General features: G+C 30.1%; 2 protein-coding genes across 2 annotated transcripts; both read right to left on the bottom strand.

Annotated features, from left to right (window-relative positions):
* Positions 1-5,106: 5,106 nt before the first annotated feature.
* On the bottom strand, positions 5,107-7,113 carry Phum_PHUM400690 (uncharacterized protein; the record flags this gene model as incomplete). Its single annotated transcript, XM_002428746.1, has 2 exons — positions 5,107-5,163; positions 6,076-7,113. 2 exons carry the CDS (start codon positions 7,111-7,113, stop codon positions 5,107-5,109), a joined length of 1,095 nt encoding a protein of 364 aa, XP_002428791.1.
* A 4,792-nt stretch (positions 7,114-11,905) lies between these two features.
* Positions 11,906-19,992, bottom strand: Phum_PHUM400680 (uncharacterized protein; the record flags this gene model as incomplete). The annotated part of the gene is made up of 14 exons (XM_002428745.1): positions 11,906-11,917; positions 12,260-13,189; positions 13,433-13,605; positions 13,684-14,751; positions 14,824-14,924; positions 15,085-15,177; positions 15,360-15,459; positions 15,808-15,907; positions 17,606-17,790; positions 18,746-18,856; positions 19,255-19,260; positions 19,488-19,509; positions 19,665-19,685; positions 19,981-19,992. 14 exons carry the CDS (start codon positions 19,990-19,992, stop codon positions 11,906-11,908), a joined length of 2,934 nt encoding a protein of 977 aa, XP_002428790.1.

The raw sequence follows: 19,992 nt of genomic DNA, 5'->3' as shown, positions 1-19,992 counted from the left end.
TATTTTATGCGTTTATTAACCCGGTCTATCTGGGACTGAAGTGTTGCGGGAAACGTGGCTCGGATCTTTTGCGAAGGGTGATTCTCTTTGCGTCGACTTTTCGCGCAACCCCCTATCGATCTTATATTTTGCTCCTCAACAAATATTATATATATATATATATATATATTTTTTTTTTTTTTTCATTTTATTTTCCCTCGTTTTCTTTCTTTCTTCCTTTTCTTTTTTCACCATTTTATTTATTTATTTATATATATTATTTATGCGTGTGTGAGTGTTTATACGTGCGCGTAAAGGTGTTGCGAATAGGGGATGAAAGTGGTGGTGAAAAAGGGTACGCGTGTGAATAAAACCTAATTTTTTTCTATGTATATTTGACCCCAAAGTTGCGATCTTTGAAATTTTTAAAATTTTTTTCCGGATGCGGGGAGGGGAGGAAGGGAAAAAGGGGGGTGAAAGGGTAGGGTAGGGAAAAAAATTAAACTGGATTGTTTGTTTTTTTTTTAAGGGGATCCGAAAAAATCAAAATTTTAACGATTTGCAAAATGAAAAAAACGAAAATAATCTCTTGGGTGTAAATTTGAATATTTTTCTTTTTTTAGGAAAAATAAAATAAGAATTGGAAAATTACTTTTCTTTTTTTTTGGGGGGGGGGAAACGAAAAGAATCAAAAAGGAATTGAAAAGGAAAGAAAATGGAAAATCAGTTTTCCAATACGGGGAGGGAAAAAGGAAAATGGAAAGGAAAGAAATTATTTTATACAATAATGACCGACTTAAAACTTATTGTTAATTAATTTTTTAAAAACTTTCCACCGTGTTTTTCCTTTTCCCCCCTCCTCTCCCCATCTTCCTCCTTCCCAACACGATTTACAACAACGGAGACAAAAAACGATTTTCTTCCCGACTTAACGCCAGTGACAAATTTTATTAGCGTGACCTTTGACCCTATTATACCTTTTTAAAAAAAATCACCGCACATGCAAAAAAAAAGAAAATTTTTCTTCGACGAACGTTTTCCTTACACCCCCCCCTCCCCCTCCCCTCCCCGTAATAATTTTATTGATAAAACTTCATTAAATAAAATTTAATCATCATCATCATATTTGAAATATTTCCCTCAAACAGAATTACCAACCCTTCGTTTTTTTTTTTTTTTTTCAAACGGCTCATTGAACTCATTAAAAAAAAATGTAACGATAATAATAATAATAATGATAATGATAATGATAATAATAATAATAATAATAAAATCCACGATATTTTTTTTTTTTTGTTAAATTTTAATCAATTTATCTCAACGCCACAACATTTTTTTTTTTTTTGGAACGTCAACCACCGGAGAACATTTTCCAGTCAAATCAGTTAAAAAACACGTGATTATTATTATTATTATTAAAAAGGTCAACGTTGTTTCCAGATAAAAAAAATTTTTTTTTTAAATCCGACAACCTTTTCCCGGGTATTTTCCGTCAATTTTTAATAATAATAATAATTTTTTCGTTCGTACCTCGAAGGTAAATTTATAAAATCGGGTTTTCACACTTTATTATAATTTTTTTTTTTTTTTTTTTTGTAAATCGAATAAAAAAGACTAAAAAGACTAAAAAGAAAAAAAATGTCGTCTGCTAGATATGTTGGAATCGAGATTAAATAAATAAATAAATAATTTTTTTTTTATTTTTTGCTCTACATTTTCGGTTTTAATTTCATTTCCGGCAACTTTCCCTTTTCCTTTTCCTTTGCATCCGCGCATTCCGACCATTTTTCTCATTTCAAACATTTCTTACGCATCCACACGCACACTCACGCACTCTCACGCACTTTCACGCACTTTCAATTTTTTTTTTATCGCAATAAGTCGGTTGACAGACAGACACACACAAACAAAAAATATGTTAAAACAAATAAAGAAAAAAAAAAGTAATTTGTGTGGGTGTGTGGTGCGCGTTCACGAAAAGGTGACATTTTTTCTTCTGCTTTTTTTTATTTTTTTCGATTTGTCACGACATTTTTACGTTTTTCCTTTATAAAATAAATTGTTACGACCTTACCTGTCAGAGATGAAATGAAGATTTTTTTTCTTTTTTTTTTTTCTCTCGTGCGGTTTCGAATCAAATATCCGGATAAATAATAATGATAATATGAATCTTTCTTACTTACCTAAAAATAAAAATAACAACAATGATAATAATAATAATAAAACTAATAATAATAATAATAGTGACAGCAAAAGAAAAAAAAAGAAAAAAAAAGGATTTTAATTGACCACACACACACGTGGGCACGTTAATTTGTTTTCCCTTTTCTTTTCTCTTTTTTTCTTTTTATTACGTAATTTCAATATGGCGTCGTGATTTTAATTGTTTACATAATAATAATAATAATAATATATTGTAAATAAAGATATTAGAGTCCGTTATTATTTGTCGATGGAAATCGTACGTGCAACGTAAAATTATTTACTCGCGGTTTGAAAAAAATTTTCTCCCTCTTTTCCCTTTCCTCCCCGGAAAATTTATTCAAATTTATTTAAATTCATTATTTACGTATTTATATTATGTAACCGTTATAATAATAATAATAATGATTATCGTATGTAACGTATAATATATATATATAATATTGTTGCGTGAATTATGAAATATGCATACATACACTTTTGACGTTTATTAGATTTTGCCTTTTATTCAAAACGTGACACGTTTTCGGTATATTTATTTATTTTCCTCCCCTTTCCCCTCCCTCCCCCCCAATTTATTAAAATTCATTACGTGATAATGATGATGATGATGAAGTTAATAATGATTTTTTACTCTACTCTCTTAAACCGTCATAAAATAAATAAATAAATAAAAGCGTCAAATAAAAAATAAAAATAAAAAAAATAAAAAAAATGATTAATAATAATAATAATAATAATAATAATAATAATAATAATAATAATAATATTGTTATGAAAATTTAAATAAAATTTTTTTTTTAGTAATCATAATGATGATGATAAAAATAATAACCTGCCGTTGTCGTCGTCGTCGTCTGCTGCCACATATGAGAAAATAAATTTTTTTTTAATTTATTTTTTTTTTCTCCTATTTTTAACCAACATTATTATTATTATTTATTTTTTTCCATTCCCCTCCTCCCTCCCTTCCCCCCGTTTTCGAGTAAACTTTTTTTTTTCTATTCTTTTCCATTCTTTTCTTTTCTTTTCTTCCCTCGTACAAAAAAAAAAAAGAGAAAAATTTATTATTAACGAGAATATAGAAGTTCGTTAAAAAAAAAGAAAAAAAAGGAAAAATGCACTTCGGGTTTTTTGTTTTTTTTTTTTTTTTTTTATTACTTTCCTTCGTGATTTAAGAGTTTATAAAAAAAAAAAAAAAAAAAAAAAAAAGGAAGAAAAATTCTTTTAATTTATTTTTAATATAAACTAAAATTTATGAACGTTTCCTAAATTGTAAGAAGAAGAGTTTAGAAGAAAAAAAAAGTAAAAAAAAAAGTTTTTCTTAAAAAAAAAAAAACGATTTGAACTTTTCTCGCTTTTTTTTTTTTACTTAAATAAATTATAGAAAACATTGAAAATTATTATTTACGTATGTTTATAAAATGACGATTACGAATAATAATAATAATAATAATAATCGTAGAAGTAAATAAAAAAAGGAGGGGGGGGAATAAGAGAGAGAGAGAAACAGAAAATGGAGGAGAAAGTCAGTCGGTGTCAAAAGTTGAACGATAACAAATCGTAAATGAATTAAAAAATAATTCTCTGCGGTGAGACGGGGAGAGGGGAAACTTAATTTTCCGATAAGAAATTAAAAAAAAAAAATTTAACATGATTACGTTAGAGTTCGTACACGCACACGGACACGCACGTGAGGTACCGTCGGGCGATAAGGTGGACAAACAAAGAAAATGGAAAAATTCAAAAGACGAAATCCCATAAGACGAAACGAAAAGGACGCGATGAGAATAGGAGGGAAAGAGAAGGGGAGGGGGTAAAACCGGAAACCGGAAAAGTTTTAGAAAATACACGACATCCGGTCATATTTATCAGATTAAAAAATCTTACCCAGATTGTTTTTTTTTCTTTCCCCCCCCCCCCCAAAAAAAAAAAATCATTATCATCATTTAATATTTATTTACCAAATGATGATAATAACGCCTTTTTATTATTATTAATATTAAACAAATCGAATTTTCAATAGCAGACGACGTTATCAATTTCGAATCATAGAGTAAAAAACAAACAAAAATTTCCATTTCCTTTTTTTTTCTTTAATTAAAATTCCCGCGTTTTAAAACGCAAAAGAGAGAAAAAAATTAATTTTTACATTTTATTCCGCGGCAGCCATTTTGAAAATTTCATTTTAATGTAATTTTAATAATGATAATAAATAATAATAATAATAATAATAATAATAATAATAGTAGTAGTAACGATAATTATTATTTATAGCTTATTTATTTGTCATTTAATAACCGTCATTAAGTTCAATTATAATATTCATATATATGGGAAAAAGGAAAACTAATTTAAAACTTTTTTTTTTAATAATCATTTGGAAAATTTGATAGGGAAAAATAATGATGATAATGATAATGATAATAATAAACACACGTGATAAAAACTCTGAGGTATTCGTTTCCGTTTTGTTTTTTAACAAACACATACATAAAATAAATCATTTTGTTTTGTTTTGTTTTTTGAAAAATCGTCTTCGAAACACGTAAATTTTTTTTTTTTTTTTCGTCTAGTGACACGTCGTTTATAATTTTAAAAAAAAAATAATAATAACAAAAACCGAATAAATTTATCGTAGTCGTTATCATCGCCTTTTTTTTTTCAAATTAAAAATTTTTAAACTTTTTATTAAAAATAATAATAATAGTTTGTAAAAAAAAATATTCGTTATTATTATTAAAAAGGGGGCAGGGCGGGGGGAGGGGATTTAAAAGTTACAGTACGCGAACGTTCGTTTATAGAAAGAAAAAAAAGGAAAAAAGGAAAAAAGGAAAGGAAAAAAGGGATCCCACCAATAATGTGAGAGAAGAGGTCAAGGATTTTCTTTTTTCTTTTAAATCGGTGTAAAAAGCCATGAAAAATTTATTTTCTGCGACATCTGCGGAAACCCTTTAAAAGCTTTATAAACCAGATCGATTTCTAACCTTTTTTTTTTTTTTTTTTTTCGTTAAAAAAAATTATTTATTTTTCTTTCTCTCCTGTCGCTTTTCCCCCCTCGACTTTGTCTCGTTAACTACCACAAACAAAAAATAAAATAATAATAATAATAATAATAACGATGACGATCGACGACGATGACGATGACGACGTCACTTTTTTTTTTATTATTAACTCGATTACATCGTTTAAAAATAAAAAAATTATTTAACTCATTGTTTAATCATCATTATTATTATTATTACCATCATCATCGTCATCATCATTATCATTATTAACTAAATAATAGATTTTTTTTTTTTTGTTTTTGTCTTCCCGCTGTCGTTTTTGTTGTTTTTCCTTTTTTTGTAAATAATCCGGTTTAAAAATACGATCGAGCATGCGTCGTAAAAACAAAAAAATTTAAACAAAAACCGACGACGATAATAATAATAATAATAATAATTTTATAAATAATTTTTTTTTTTTTTTTACCCGTTTTCGTGACCGATTTTTAAATGTTGCGACACGCGAACCACAACACACGCACACGCACACGCACACACGCACGTGGTTATTATTTTTTGTTTTTGTTATGGAAAAAAGTTGATCGACAGAATTTTTAGCCTTTGAATAATTTAAATTTTGATTTATTTTTGACAAATTTAATCGTTAACGTAATTTATTACGAAAGGTGAAGGGGAGGACGGGGGGAGAGTGGAAAGATGGCGTGGCGTGGCGTGGCAGAAGAAAGGCGGTCCGTCCGTCCGTACGTCCGTGTTTATAATTGTTATTATGTAAAATAAAAAATTCATAATTTTTTAAATTTTTAACAGAGTTCAAACCGGAAGTGAATTTCTTTTGTTTTACGACGACAGTTACGATAAACATTTATGATGAAGGTTAACAACTTACATAAATATTTGCATAGAGTTGATGAGTCGAATTATGTTGTTTGATTATTCTAGAAAGTCTTTCCGTTCTTTGACTACCGGATAAAGGCACTTGTGTCATTTTTTTTATTCCGTTAATATTTCCGGCGGCGGCGGCGGCGGCGCTATTATCGGCGAATTGTTTCGAATATTTTTTGGCGGTGACAACATCTGATTTAATAAAAGAACCCGACGAATCCGCGTCGTCCATATTATTGTTGTTGTTGTTGTTCGAACCCGGTTCTTTTGTTCGGGTGACATCGTCACCCGAAATATTTCTCACAATGTGTTGCATTATTATATTTTCCGTAAATGCCACACCGCATTTTCTTTTCCTGTTTCCTGTTTTCATCAATTTGTCATCGTACTTTTCGTCGGATTTAGTTTTTTCTTCGGCACCGTCGTCGTCGTCGTCGCCGTATGTTTTGACATACGTTGTTGTTTTTTTTTTCCTTGTGACCGTCGTCAACGGCACGGTTTTTGCAATTATGGATTCCGTAACGATTCCCGAATTCACTCCGAAACGTTTCAAATTCATAAAATCTCCGATGCTACCCCGTAAATTATCTGATTTTTGCATGTGTCGCATGTAATGAGCCTGGGGACTGTTCGGCGTCGAAATTGATCCGTTTTCGTATGGCTTACTCGTGACGGTCAGCGAAATATCTGACGCCTTCTCTTTCAGAAGACCTTCAATTTTATCCATATCAGACATGCTCGACCTTCGTCGGTTCCTCAATTTATTTAAATTTTCAACGCTCGAACGACCGTACGACCCGATATTATCCGAGGTCGTCATCATTTTTTTTTTCCCGATTATGTTTTCCTCGCTTAGGTAGTTTTTCAAATTTAAACCTCCTTCATTATTATTATTATTATTATTACCAACGTCGTAATTACCGTTATCGGTTTCTGTTAAATTATTAAAAGACGATTTGAGTGATAATAATCCGGTACGTAATGGAAACAATAGAGCCCATTCGGTTGTACGTTGAGAATTTAACCCATCCACATCATCCATTATTATTATTATTACTTTTCGTAGGGGGGGGGGATATTTTAAAATTGAATTACATCAAAAAAAAAAAAAGGGGGGGGTTTATTTTCCGTACGTTTAAAATCTAATTAAATTTCTATAAATATCCTTCTCAATAAATAAAGAAAAAAAAAATTTATAAATCACGCACACATAATAATAATAATTAATAATAATAATAATAATAATAATAAATTTGACGATTTTTTTTAAAAGGCTAAAAATCAAAATTTTTAATAAAGTTTTAAAACAACCACTTGTTGATAGCAGACAGAAAAAAAAACACTCGCGAAAAATAATTAATAAAATATATGCAGCACGTTTGAAAAAAAAAAAAAAATTTTATATTTTTTCCCTCCCCCTCCCTTCCTCTCTCTTCCTCTCTCACTCTTTTAATTAAATAACACAAAACTTTAAAACTTTTATTATTATTATTATTATTATTATTATTATTTATAACTTTTAACTTGTGTAATTTCGATTCGTGCTCAAATATAACCGCGCAAAAAATCAAAACAACAAAATTTTACGATTTTCCGTCACTAATTACGCTATGACGATGATAATAATGATGATGATAAAAACACGTTTAAACTAAACCGAACGAAATTTAATAATAATAATAATATTTTTAACCGGAAAGTGTCATTATCACACTAACCGACCGACATTTAATAAATAAATAAAAAAAATTATCAAAAAGAAGAAGGAGAAAGAGAAAAAACGAATGAAAGACGAATAAAAAACCCGCATTTTTATCTATTTTTCCTTGTCGTAATTATTATTATTATTATTATTATTATTATTATTATTATTATTATTATTATTATTATTATTATTATTATGGGATAGTAATTAATTTTTGTTTTTTTTTGTGAAATTAATTTTCCCTCCCTTCCTCTTCCTCCACTCCCCACTTCCCACTCCCTTTTCCTCCCTCCTCCTACTCGCCCCTCCCGAATAAAAAAAAAAAGTTACGGTAATTAAACATTATACGACATGAATCGCGCATCTGTTTAAAAAATGGTGCCAGGTATTTTTGCCACGAATTAAAATTCGTGACACGACGTTTTTTTTTTTTTGTAAAAACGACATTGACGCTGTGGTTTTGTTTTGTTTTTTTTTTTTTTTCAAAAGGTTAAAAATTTTCTCTCGCTATCGTTTTTTAAATAATTTTTAAAAAAATTTTCTATTCGATTCGTTTTCCTCCCTCCCCCCAAAAAAAACAAACAACAAACAAGATAACTTTTAATTTAATTATTAATTCGTATATATACGTGTACAAATCAATTGCCGTGATTAAAATCCCGCCTCTCCCCCCCCCCAAAAAAAAAGTTTTAGTTTAGTTTCAGTTTAGTTTAGTAGCCAATAATTAATAAATCAAATTTAATCGTTACGTCGTTCGGTGGTGCGGAGGGGGAGGGAGAGAGGGTAAAGTGGTTAAAGAAAAAAGATTTTAAAATGAAAAATAATAATAATAATAATAATAATACGTCATAAATTATTTGACTTCTGTGTCTGTTTTTTGGTAGGAAAAAAAAAATGGCGGAAAAGAAATTAAAGTAAAAATAAACAACTTTAAAAATAATTCGAGTGTGGAAAACGGAAACCGATACGATAATAAAAATCACCGTGGGAGAATACACACACGCGCACGCACACACTCACATCGACACCATTTTGAAAAATGTTTGTAAAAAAAAAAAAAAAAAAAAAATTTTCCGGAAGGAGCCAAAAAATTTTATACGGAAAATCAAATTTCTTAAAAAAGTTTACGTACGAAAAGAAAAGAAAAACGTTCAAATATTTATTATTATTAGTGTAGTCGTCGTCGTCATCACCTTATCGAAATCGTTAATTAATAATTATCGGACGTGTCAGGAGAAAAGGCAAAAAAAAAATTTCGACTTTTTTTCCCCCCTCCCATTTCATTAATTGAAATCACACTAAGTAAAACAAATACAATTAAGTTTCACGTCGTGAAAACCTTTTCTTTTCGTCCTTCCTTCCCCCCCCTCCTCCCCTCCCTTCCCTTCCTTCTCTTAACCCCGAACTTGTTTTTTTTTCTTCTCCCACGTTCCTAATTTAATCAATCCAATATATATTCGGTGACATCATTCGAACTCCATAGAAATGTTTTAATTTAATTTTTCCCTTTTTTTTTCGTTTCTTAAGTAAAATAATGTATTTCTTTATTCGATGCTTTCCTTTATCTATCTAACGCCACGACAAATTTTTTTTTTCTCTCAATTTTTTTTTTTTTTTTTTTTTGGGAAGTTTTCCGAGTCGAATATACGAAATAACAAATACAATTAAAAATCGAAAAATTTTAATAAAATAAAAATTTCCCACGATTATCATCATCATCATCATCATCATCATTATTATTATCATCATCATTATTATTATTACTATTATCATTATTATTATTATTATTATTATTAAATTTCATAAATAAAGTTTACGATTTCTTAATAAAAAATATAAAAAAAATTTTTTTAACAATCGAAACGCGAATTAAATTCTTTCTATATATGAGGGAAAAAAAATGAAAGAAAATTTTCTCTTTCTTTTTTGTTCGAATCAAATAACATTTTCTTTTTCTTTCTTTCCCCCTCCCCTTCTCCTCCTCCTCCTCTCTCCCTTCCCCTCGCGACCCCCAATGTTCCATTTCAGATTTCTATTCATTCCAAAATAAAAAAATAAAAACCAAAAGATTCCGCGTGAAAACATTAAAAAAAAAAAAAAACTACCTCAAACAGTTTTTAAATTTTTTTTTTTTCAGTTGGCAATCGTGAAATAAAAACAAACAAACAAACAAACAGCAGTAGCAACATAACCAACGGCAACAGTCACAAGTCACACACACACACAGGCAACTATTGTTTCCAAAAAACGCGCGCCTTTATTATTATTATTATTTCAGCATTAAAAAAAAAAATTTAAATTTTTCATGCCCCATTTAACAAAAAGAAATGATAATGATAATAATGATAATAATAATAATAATAACTTTTTTCGCTTTTTTTTTTTTATTAAAAAGTCTTAAAAGCCATTTGCGAGTCAAATTTTTTTTTTTTTTTTTTTACTTTCCTACTTTTTATATATTAATGCAAAAAATAATTTACGGCGTTAATCTTTTCGCTAAAAAAAACAAACAAAACAAACAAAACGAAACAAACACAAACTTTTTTTTTCTTTTTTTTTTTTTATAAAAAAACATGCGAAAAAAATTTTAACGATAATAATAATAATGAGAAGAAGAAAATTTAAGGCCGCGAAACCGCGCGTCATTGCCAATTTGTAAAAAAAATACCTCTCGCGTTTTTTTTTTTTAAATAAATAAATAATATTATTATTATTATTAGTAGCAGTGGCAGTAGAATAATAATAACAATCGATCACAAAAAAAAGATAAATTATTTTAAACGTTCAATCAATTTCAAACTATCCGAACGTAATAAAGTATGTGTGATAACGTTTAGAAGAAAGAGAAACAGGAAACGACGTTGCTCGCACATGATCAGGAGCTTTTGAGGAAATCCCTCCATCCCCCCAGTCAACCCCCCTTCCCCCGAACGTAAAATTAAACTTCTTGACGAATTTTCGAACGTAAATATAGAGCGTGCGAATTTATATACTAACGCAAACACACACACACACACACACACACACACATACATAGCGCTATAATAGGAAAAACGTGTCATTAGTAAGTCGTACAACAACAAGTAACAAACAAGAAAATCGTTTGGAAAACACAAAGAAAAGCGCGGCGTTTAACCCCCAAAAAAATTTATTATTACGATATTTAACGTTTATCGTAAATGGATTTAAAGTGGTGAGGAGGAGGGGAAAGAGGGAGGGAGGAGAGAAAGAGAGGGGGAGAAAGGGAGGGGAGGGAGAGAGGGAGGGGCTTATCGAAAAATAAGCTTTTCTTTTTTTTTTTTTTTTTTACACCGTCACGAAAAGGAAGTCGAAATTTATTATAAAGCGTAAATTTTTTTCTTTTTTTTTCGAAAACGATTCGAAAAAGGTCGGGGAAAAAGAATGAAAGTGGATAAAATAAAAAGAGAGAGAGAGAGAGAGGGGTAGAGAGAAGAGAGAGGGAAAGGGAAGAGGGATGAAATAAAGGACGAAAAAAAAAAAAGCGTGAAAAATGAAATTGGAAAATTATCGTTGACGACGTGTCAGGTGAAATCGCTTTCACCGGAAAAACAAAAAAAAAAAAAAAAAAAAAAGAAAATTATTTACGGACGTTGTATATATGCATATTGCAAAAAGGGTCGAACGTGTGTAAAGAAAATTTTTTTTTCTTATAAATTTTCCCGCCCTTTTTTTTTAATTTATTTTTTTCTTTAACCACGTTTTTTTTTTTTTTTTTAAAAAAAAAAAAAAAATTAAGTTTTGTTTTTAATGCGTTTGTTGTAATTTTGACCGATTCTAAAAAATCCTTTAAAAAAAAAAAAAAAAAAAAAAAATTTCTTTTCTAAAATTCTATTCTAGTTACACGAAAATTCCATTAACCCCGGGAGATTGGAAAAATTTCCAATCAACATAAAATTTTGTTTCCGTTTGTTATTTATTTATTTTTTTTAATAACTCAACCGTTTTTTTTTTTTTTTTTTTTTTTTTTAAATTTACTTTTTAGAATAAATTTAAAAATCATCAATGTTTTTTTTTTAAGTGGAAAAACTATTGGTGATAATATTGGTGATAATAATAATAATAATAATAAAAACTGTCTAAACCCACGTATAATTTTTTTTTTTTTTCGTCAAGGTTCATCCTGTATAATTTTCAAGATCGGTTCATTAGAATATGTGGGTCGTGAAAATCTAAATTATTATTATTATTTTTTTTTTTTTTTGGTGTCGATTCATTTCCTGTTTTCGTTTGTTTGTTTGTTTGTTTTGTTTTTTTCCTTATCATTAACGACAATGATAGGTTTGACCTAGTTAACTAATTGCTAATTATAACGTTTTTAAAAATTACACGAAAAATTGATTTGCAATTTTTTTTAAATATTTTTTTTCTGTTTTTTTCGTTTGTCTGTTGCGTTTGTTTATTGCGTTTGTTTGTTTGTTGCGTTTGTTATTTAAAAGAAAAAAAAAAAAGAAAAGAAACTTACATTTATCTGTTGAACAACTATGTTGTACGCTCTGTGCCATCTTTCCTTTGCTGTATACTTTCGCCTTTCCGGTACGGGTACTTTCATTGATTCTTCCGGTTCGACTTCGAAACATATCGGTTTGTCATCTTCCGGTAGTAGCGAAGGCTCGTTCGGTACTTCTTCCTCTTCGATACCTTCTAAATCTACGTTTGGTTGTTTTTGTATTGCCGGAGGAGAAGTCGGATAGTCTTTGGCAATATCACGATCGACATCGTTCGGATGATACGGTTCGATTAAACTGTTATCGTGCCCGCTACCGCGTTTCCGAAAACCGTCCATGTGATTCGATTCCATCATGCCGTGCCGTAAAGCGTCCGGTACGCTTACCCGCGCGTTATCGTACCTGTTGTCCATGACAGGGGAAGAGGGTTCGCTTATCATACTCGAATGTCGCATAATTGGGTCTTTGTCGCAACTTTCCAAACTGTCTTGTTGCCTTAAATACCCTCGATTGCTGTAATCTGATCTTTTACCTTCGGATTCTACCGTATCCTGATGCCTTAAGTAACCCGTTTTTTTAGAAAACGAAGAATTGTCAGCATTTCGCGCTCGTTCCTTTCGAAGTTCCGATTCCAGTTGATCAAGTTCGCTGACGGGTTGTAAGTCTCCCTCTTTAGAAAAACCATCTTTCTCTTCATTCTCGTAATAATCTCTTTCATCGAAATCGTAATATTTATCTTGATTTTCAAAATATTCTTCTTCTTTTCTGTCGGAATATTCAGGCTCTTCAGGTATTATGTAATCTTGAACTTGATTATCGTAATAATTTTGATTACTTTTAAAACCATGTTCACTTTCTACTGAATCCTGTTGTTTTAAACTTCCTCTTTTTGATACGGTAGATATTTGATTTTCAATGGTTTTATGATCTTGCGGTGTGTGCTGTGACTCTTGATGTAATCGTTGTTGCTGTAGTAGTAGTTCTTGTTCTTGTTGTTCTTGAAATAGTTGTTGTTCCTGTTGTTGATGTTGTAACATTTGTTGTTCTTGTTGTTGCTGTAATTGTTGCTGATATTGTAGTTGTTGTTGTTGTTGTTGTTGATGTAATTGTTGCTGTTGTAATTGTTGGTTTTGCTGCTGCTGCTGTTGAGTTTTTTGTTGTCTATTGATATTTTGGACGGTATTATTTACAGCGTTTGATATTGAACTGAAAAATCCTTTTGTGACATTCATTGCCGCCAACGCTGGATTTGTCAACAGATTTGGTTGGTCCCTTGAGCGTTGATCTGGCTTCTGAGTTTGTTGCTGCTGTACATTTTGTGATGCAGACTTGGTTAGTTGACCAAAGAGTCCGCCTAAGACGCCTGTTGATGGCTGCTGCTGTTGTTGTTGCTGCGATTGTTGTTGTTGTTGTTGATAATGATGATGCTGCTGTAGCTCACGTTGAGATTGTGCCTGCGGTGTTAGCGTTTCTGATTGTTGCAATAAAGGCTTCGGTGGTTCGAATTTATAATCGTAACCAGGATCGACTGAAGAATATTCAGCGTTTCCTTTTTGTAAAGGTATAGACGAACAAATACTATCGACAGCAGTTTCAAAACTTTCGTCACGTAATTCATCGTCTCTACTTTCTAACGAATCCGTATTTTGTTGAACAAACGGACTGTTTGCTCTCCTATCTAAAAACTCTTTGTGCTTTTGTCCTCCGCGAACATCCGTTACATCAGTCTCATAATAATTTTTTAAATTATCCTCTTGAAAGTAATTAGGCGCGTAATATTTATCTTGGGAATTTTGATTTTGAATATTTTGATATTGCTCGGATGAATCTCCGACATCTTGATGATGATAAGCGTGGTCGGAAACATTTTGATAGTTATCAATTACTTCCGGATAATTTTCCTTATTTTCATAATTATCAAACTTTTCGGTGGTTTCATAATTTGTATTATAATTTTCACTATTTCTAACATCAGTCGAGTAACCACCACCACCACCACCAAACTTTTCATTCAATAAATTATCGCTACTAACATACGCATAATTATAATTTTCGTTAAACGTTCTCGAATCGTAAAAATCATTTTGTTCGTAGTCGGCGGATGTTGTTCTTGATACCGGAGCACTTACGCGTTGCTTATTAATAGCTGCCATGGGATTGGGTAATTGTCTTATGGGTGTTTGAGGCAATGAAACGGATGATGTTTTATTTCTCGAAACGGCTCTTATTTGAGGAAGAGTTCTTTTTTTATGCGGATGAACAGGGGTTGACACCGGTGACGCAGCGTTCACGACGGTGGAACCCGTAAGATTATAATCACTATAATAATAATTGTAATTTTCAGCACTTTCCCAAACGGTACCACTTTCATTCGACTGCCATCCGGTTGCCGATCCGTAATTTTCACTCGATTGACGTTGCTGTTTTAATAATTTCCGCCTCGCAGCCGCCGTAGTACTCATGGTACTACCACCGTTTCCATCCACCGTTTCGATTTCCCGACCATCATCTTTCACAAACGAAAAAAAAAAATTTTAATTGAAATTGAAACGTGATAATAATAATGATTTATATTAATTACCTCTTTGAGCGTTATAGTAAGCGTTATTTTGACTAGAATTTGAGTATACGTTAGCAGGTAATATTTTGGAAGAACGCCTTTTATTTACACGATTCTGGCAACTATTTGAATACATATCTGTATAATTACGTGGTTGAGAGTAATATCCCCCAGAATCCCATTGTTTATCTTCCTCTTCCTCGCCGTACCTTTAAAAATAATAATAATTAATTAATCATTTCATGTAAATAACAATTATAATAATCGTTTTATCTCAATCACCTTTCATTTTGATAACCGTAATCTTCATTATAATATTCGGTATAATTTTGAGCACCGTAATTTTGATATTGTTCCGGTTTTGTTCCCGTATTACTACCATAATATTGCTGCTGCTGCTGCTGCTGCTGCCCTGAATAATATTGATCATCGTATAAAGTTGTTTGTCTTTCTAAACTCGGTCGTCGACTGGCTTCTACAAAAAAAAATTTATTATTTTTTTTTTATCACGTAAAAATGAAAAGAAAATTTTCCCGATGACTCCAAACCCACCCCACCTTACCTCTTTTCCGTCGTATGCTATTCGGTTGTGAAGAATTTGATGACCAATGGGTTTGATTATAACCGGACAAATATTGATTATCGTACCATCCTTGACTATGGAGGGGGTGGGGGGCGAGAAAAAAAATAAAAAAAAAAAAACTTTTTAAATTAAAGTAAAAGAAAAAAAAAAAAGAAAAAAAAATTTTTTTTTTGTTGTTTCATTCATTTTTACCTTTCATCCGATTCCCAATTTTTTCTTCGTCTTCATTTTATTATAAAACCACCCCCGCCCCCGCCCCCCAAAAAAAAGAAAATAAATAAATAAATTCCAAACTTTTATTAAGTTTTTAAATAAATAAATAAATAAAAATTTTTTTTTTCTTTTTTTCCTCTTTTTTTTGTACCTTGAATATTCTTTGAAATTTCTCGGTCTGCTGTTGTAATATAACGGCTCCCCATCACCTTCATTGTAATTTCTATAACTCTGTTGATGATATGAATAATTTTGCGCGCTACATCCTCCTTGCTGATAAGAATTATTTGTGATTAAATGATTGTTCCCCTAAAAAACAGAAAAAAAATTTTCTATTTAATCCCATTCGATGCGATTAATAATAATAATAATAATAATAATAATAAACAAAAAGCGAGAGAGAAAAACTTTTTCCCCCTTGAAGAAACTTTTCCGCAACAATTTTTTTTTTAATTCGAAAAATTTGTTTTATTATTATTATCCACCATTAAACACGACAAGGCTACTTGTCGGAGTTTTTTAAGTATTTATCCGAGGTTTCTACCCGATTCCTTAGGGACAAATACTCGAATTTCGGTGGTGCCACTTATTATAAGATAGCACCACATCAATTCTTGAAGGTCTTCCTGAGTCCGTCTTTTTCGATGGGAACGATTTGTCTCCTGAACTGGGCTCCGGTGACTAACATCTTTGGAGTGGCCAGGGTCAGAAGCAGTGAAATTCACGTTCTCGTCGAGCTGCCTCAGGTCGACAGTAGAACAAGATTTTGTTTTTGGTTCTTACTTTGTCTTGTTCTCATTTTTTTTGCTCTTTTTAAGCCAACAGCACGTGGCGTTCTCAAACGGTCACCCATCCAAGTTTGCACCACGCCCGATGCTGCTTAACTTCGGTGATCGTACGGGAACCGGTGTGACCAGCACGCTATGGCCGTTGGCTTATTATTATTATTATTATTATTATTATTATTAGTTAACCAATTCATTAACAACTCGGGTAATTTTCCACTTTGCTTTTAGTTAATAGTCACGCCACGTTCAGGTGTCAGTCAAGTAATAATAAATTAACTAATTTTTTCTAACGGAATTCTTAACAAAAAAAAAAAGCAAGAAAACGTGGCGGCGGCCATTTTTGAAGAAAAAGAAGAAGGAAAAGAATAAACAAAATAAAAATTTTCTTTTTTTATATAATAACGTTTTTATTTTATTTTATTTTATTTTAAAACTTATTCAAAAAGTTTTTTCTTTCTTATTACGAGAACGTCATTTTAATATTAACGCCATCGTCGTCGTAAAAAAAAAAAAAAAAAAAAAAACTAAATTATCTAATGCGTAGGTAAATTTCTTATCATCGCTATATTTAAATTATTTTATATCATAATAATTGGCCATAAAACTCCTTACGCCGCTAAACTGATATAAGTGAATTACATGCAACGTTTCGTGCTTTGATTTTTATATTCGTATGTATTAAAAAAAAAAAAAAAAAAAAAGTCATACTTGCAAAAAAAAAGATAAATTTATAATAAATTAATTGTTTCAAAACTTTTTGTCACGTGACTATGTGTATACGTATGTATAAAACCCACGTTTGTTGCGTACAAACTCGAGCGAATTTTTCTATAAACCTTTGATTGATAATCAAAAAAATTTTACAAACGATATTAATGATGATGATGAACTCGAGAGGGGCGGAAGGTGGGCGAAAATAAAAACAAACATGTACGAAATAAATACAAGTGCAAAGGCGTAAAATAATAATAATAATACGACGTGACGTCAATCATCCCCCGCAATTTTCCCGTTTTTCCTTCTTTCGAAAACTTTTTAAATTTCGAATTTCCCCCCCTCCCTTCCCGCCCTTCCGGGTTTTTCCTTTTTAACTCACCCCCCTTCCGTCTAAACTCAGAAATCAAAAAAGAAATTGTCCTTCTTTTTAACTTTTTGAGGGTTGTCGTTCGTAAAAAAAAAAAAAAATTTTTTTTTTTTTAAATAAATATTAACAAATTACCTGAATGTGTACCTGACCAGGTATTTCATCCCTTTCGTATGAATTTTCACGGCTCGTTTCCAGGGATCTATCTGGAGTTCTCATGAGTTGAGCAGCCGATCTAAACTGACTTGCAGACGAATTGGGATGTTGTCCGATTGGATAATTTAAATCGCTCGTGTAATCGCTATCTTCCGAATACCCGGCTGAAATTTATTATTAATATTATTATTATTATTATTATTATTATTATTACTCACGCAGTTTTCCCGATTGAAAAATAATAATAATAATAATAATATTGAAAATTCCGATTCCGATACGATTTCTTTTGAAAATTTTAAAGTAATGGTTATAAATAATATATTTTTAAAAATTTTCAAACAAATATAAAAACAAAAAGTGAAAAGAGGAAGAGAGAAAGAGAGAGACAAAGAAAACGAGAGTGGGGGAAGAGAGGGGGAAGGGGAAGAAGATGGAGGAAAATTGAATCGGGAAAGAAAATTGACGCATTAGAGAAAAAAAAAAAAAAAAAAAAAAAAAAAAAAGTAATTAAGTTTTTATAGGTCATCCTTTAAATAAAAATAATTATTATTCCGTCTTTTTTTTTCCATCCCCCCCTTCTAGAATGTTCTACAAAGGCAAAAAAAAAAAAAATTATTTTATTTTATTTCACATTTAATTTTATTTAAATAATTTTTAACTTGAATCCTATCCCGTTTTCCTGTCTCCTAGAGAAAAACAAAACAAAAAAATTTTCTTTTTTCCCCCTATTGTTTCAAATTCATTTTTTAACCGAAATAAAAAATTTTCCTTTTTTATTATTATTATTATTATTATATTTTTCCAGTGAAAGTTTTAACGAAAAACCTTTTTCTCATTTGTACACATTTTTTTTTTTTTTTGACAATCGCACATCAGTTTAGATACATGTCAACTCCTTCCGGTTTTTATTTTTATTTTTATTTTTATTCAAAAGTTATTTTATATAGTTTTAAATTATTAAAACTTTTCAATAAATTTTAACGTAAAAAAGTTTTTGTTTTTAACTACGATGTGATATTCTCCATTTTTTTATATTAAATTTAAATCGATTTATCGAATCAGATACGAATAAGTTAATAAATAAATAAATAAATAAATAAATAAATGATTGCTTACAATGGCCGAAAAACATGTGCTGTCTTCTAACTTGTTCATCCTGACTCATTATTGTTGAATTCAGTCTTTCTAATTTTCTCTGCAAGGCATCACCAACGGTATTTTCCGCATCTGTTAACAAATAATAATAATAATAATAATAATAATCAATAATTTTTCATCATACGAAACGTGATAGATAGATACAGGGGAGATCTATGATGATAGGATATGAAATAGTAGGATAAAAAAAAATAGAATAAAATAAAATAAATTTTTCCATATAAAAATAATCGTATGAGTTATATAAGTTAAGTTAAACACGTGTTACATAAGTTAAACATGTGTTTAACACGTGGTAATCGTACCATTATACCATAAAATCCCTTTTTTTACAAAATGGACTTTAATTATAAATAAATAAATTCGACGACAAATTTTTTTATATATAAAAATTAAATATCGATTTCATTTCGTAATATAAATAAATAAAATTAAAAGTTTCAAATCTTTAAAAAAACAAATTCAACGTGTCACTAGAAAAAAAAAAATTATATATATATTTATATTCGCACTTTTCCGTTCTCGTTATTCTTGCATGCGAGAGCCAAAATATAAAAAAAAAAACCCGCATACGAAAAAAAAAAAAAAAAAACATGAGATTAATTATTCAAATTCCCCTCCCCCTCCCCTCCCCGTACTCCCATCCATCCACACTTTTAACCCCCATCGAATTTATATGTATACGTACACCCTATTTTACCCCCTTGATTCAGGGGGTAAACCTTTTCCATATAAAAAAAAAAAACAAAAAACCGTAAGGCACATGCGAAATGTAGAAATAGGAAAAAAAATATCACGGATTGTATAATTTTCGTTTTTTTTCCATTGTCGTTTCGATAAAGTGTCAAAAGAAAAAAAGCAGACGATATTTATTTACGTAGGGATTTTTTTCCCCGTGCTAAAAAAAATAAATAAATAAATAAAAACAAATTAATTCGTTTTAAATAATGGAAACTTTTTTTTTTTTTTTTGCTTTTCTTTTCGAAGAAAATTACGATTGGAAATTTAAAAAAAAAAAAAAAATTTAATATTTTTCTTCCAATGTTGGCAATTCCGATTTTATAAATAAATAAATTAAAAAACTTTTCGAGAAAAATTTTTTTTTATTTATTTTTTTCAATAATTAATAACTGATAACTTACAAAAAAAAAAAAAAAACAAACGAAAGGACACGAAACAACACGAAAAAACACGAAGGTCGTCAT

The sequence above is a fragment of the Pediculus humanus genome, genomic scaffold (genome assembly GCF_000006295.1).
Source record: "Pediculus humanus corporis 1103172107910 genomic scaffold, whole genome shotgun sequence".
In the NCBI taxonomy this organism is placed as follows: Eukaryota; Metazoa; Arthropoda; class Insecta; order Psocodea; family Pediculidae; genus Pediculus; species Pediculus humanus.
This window is presented reverse-complemented; position numbering and strand designations above follow the sequence as displayed.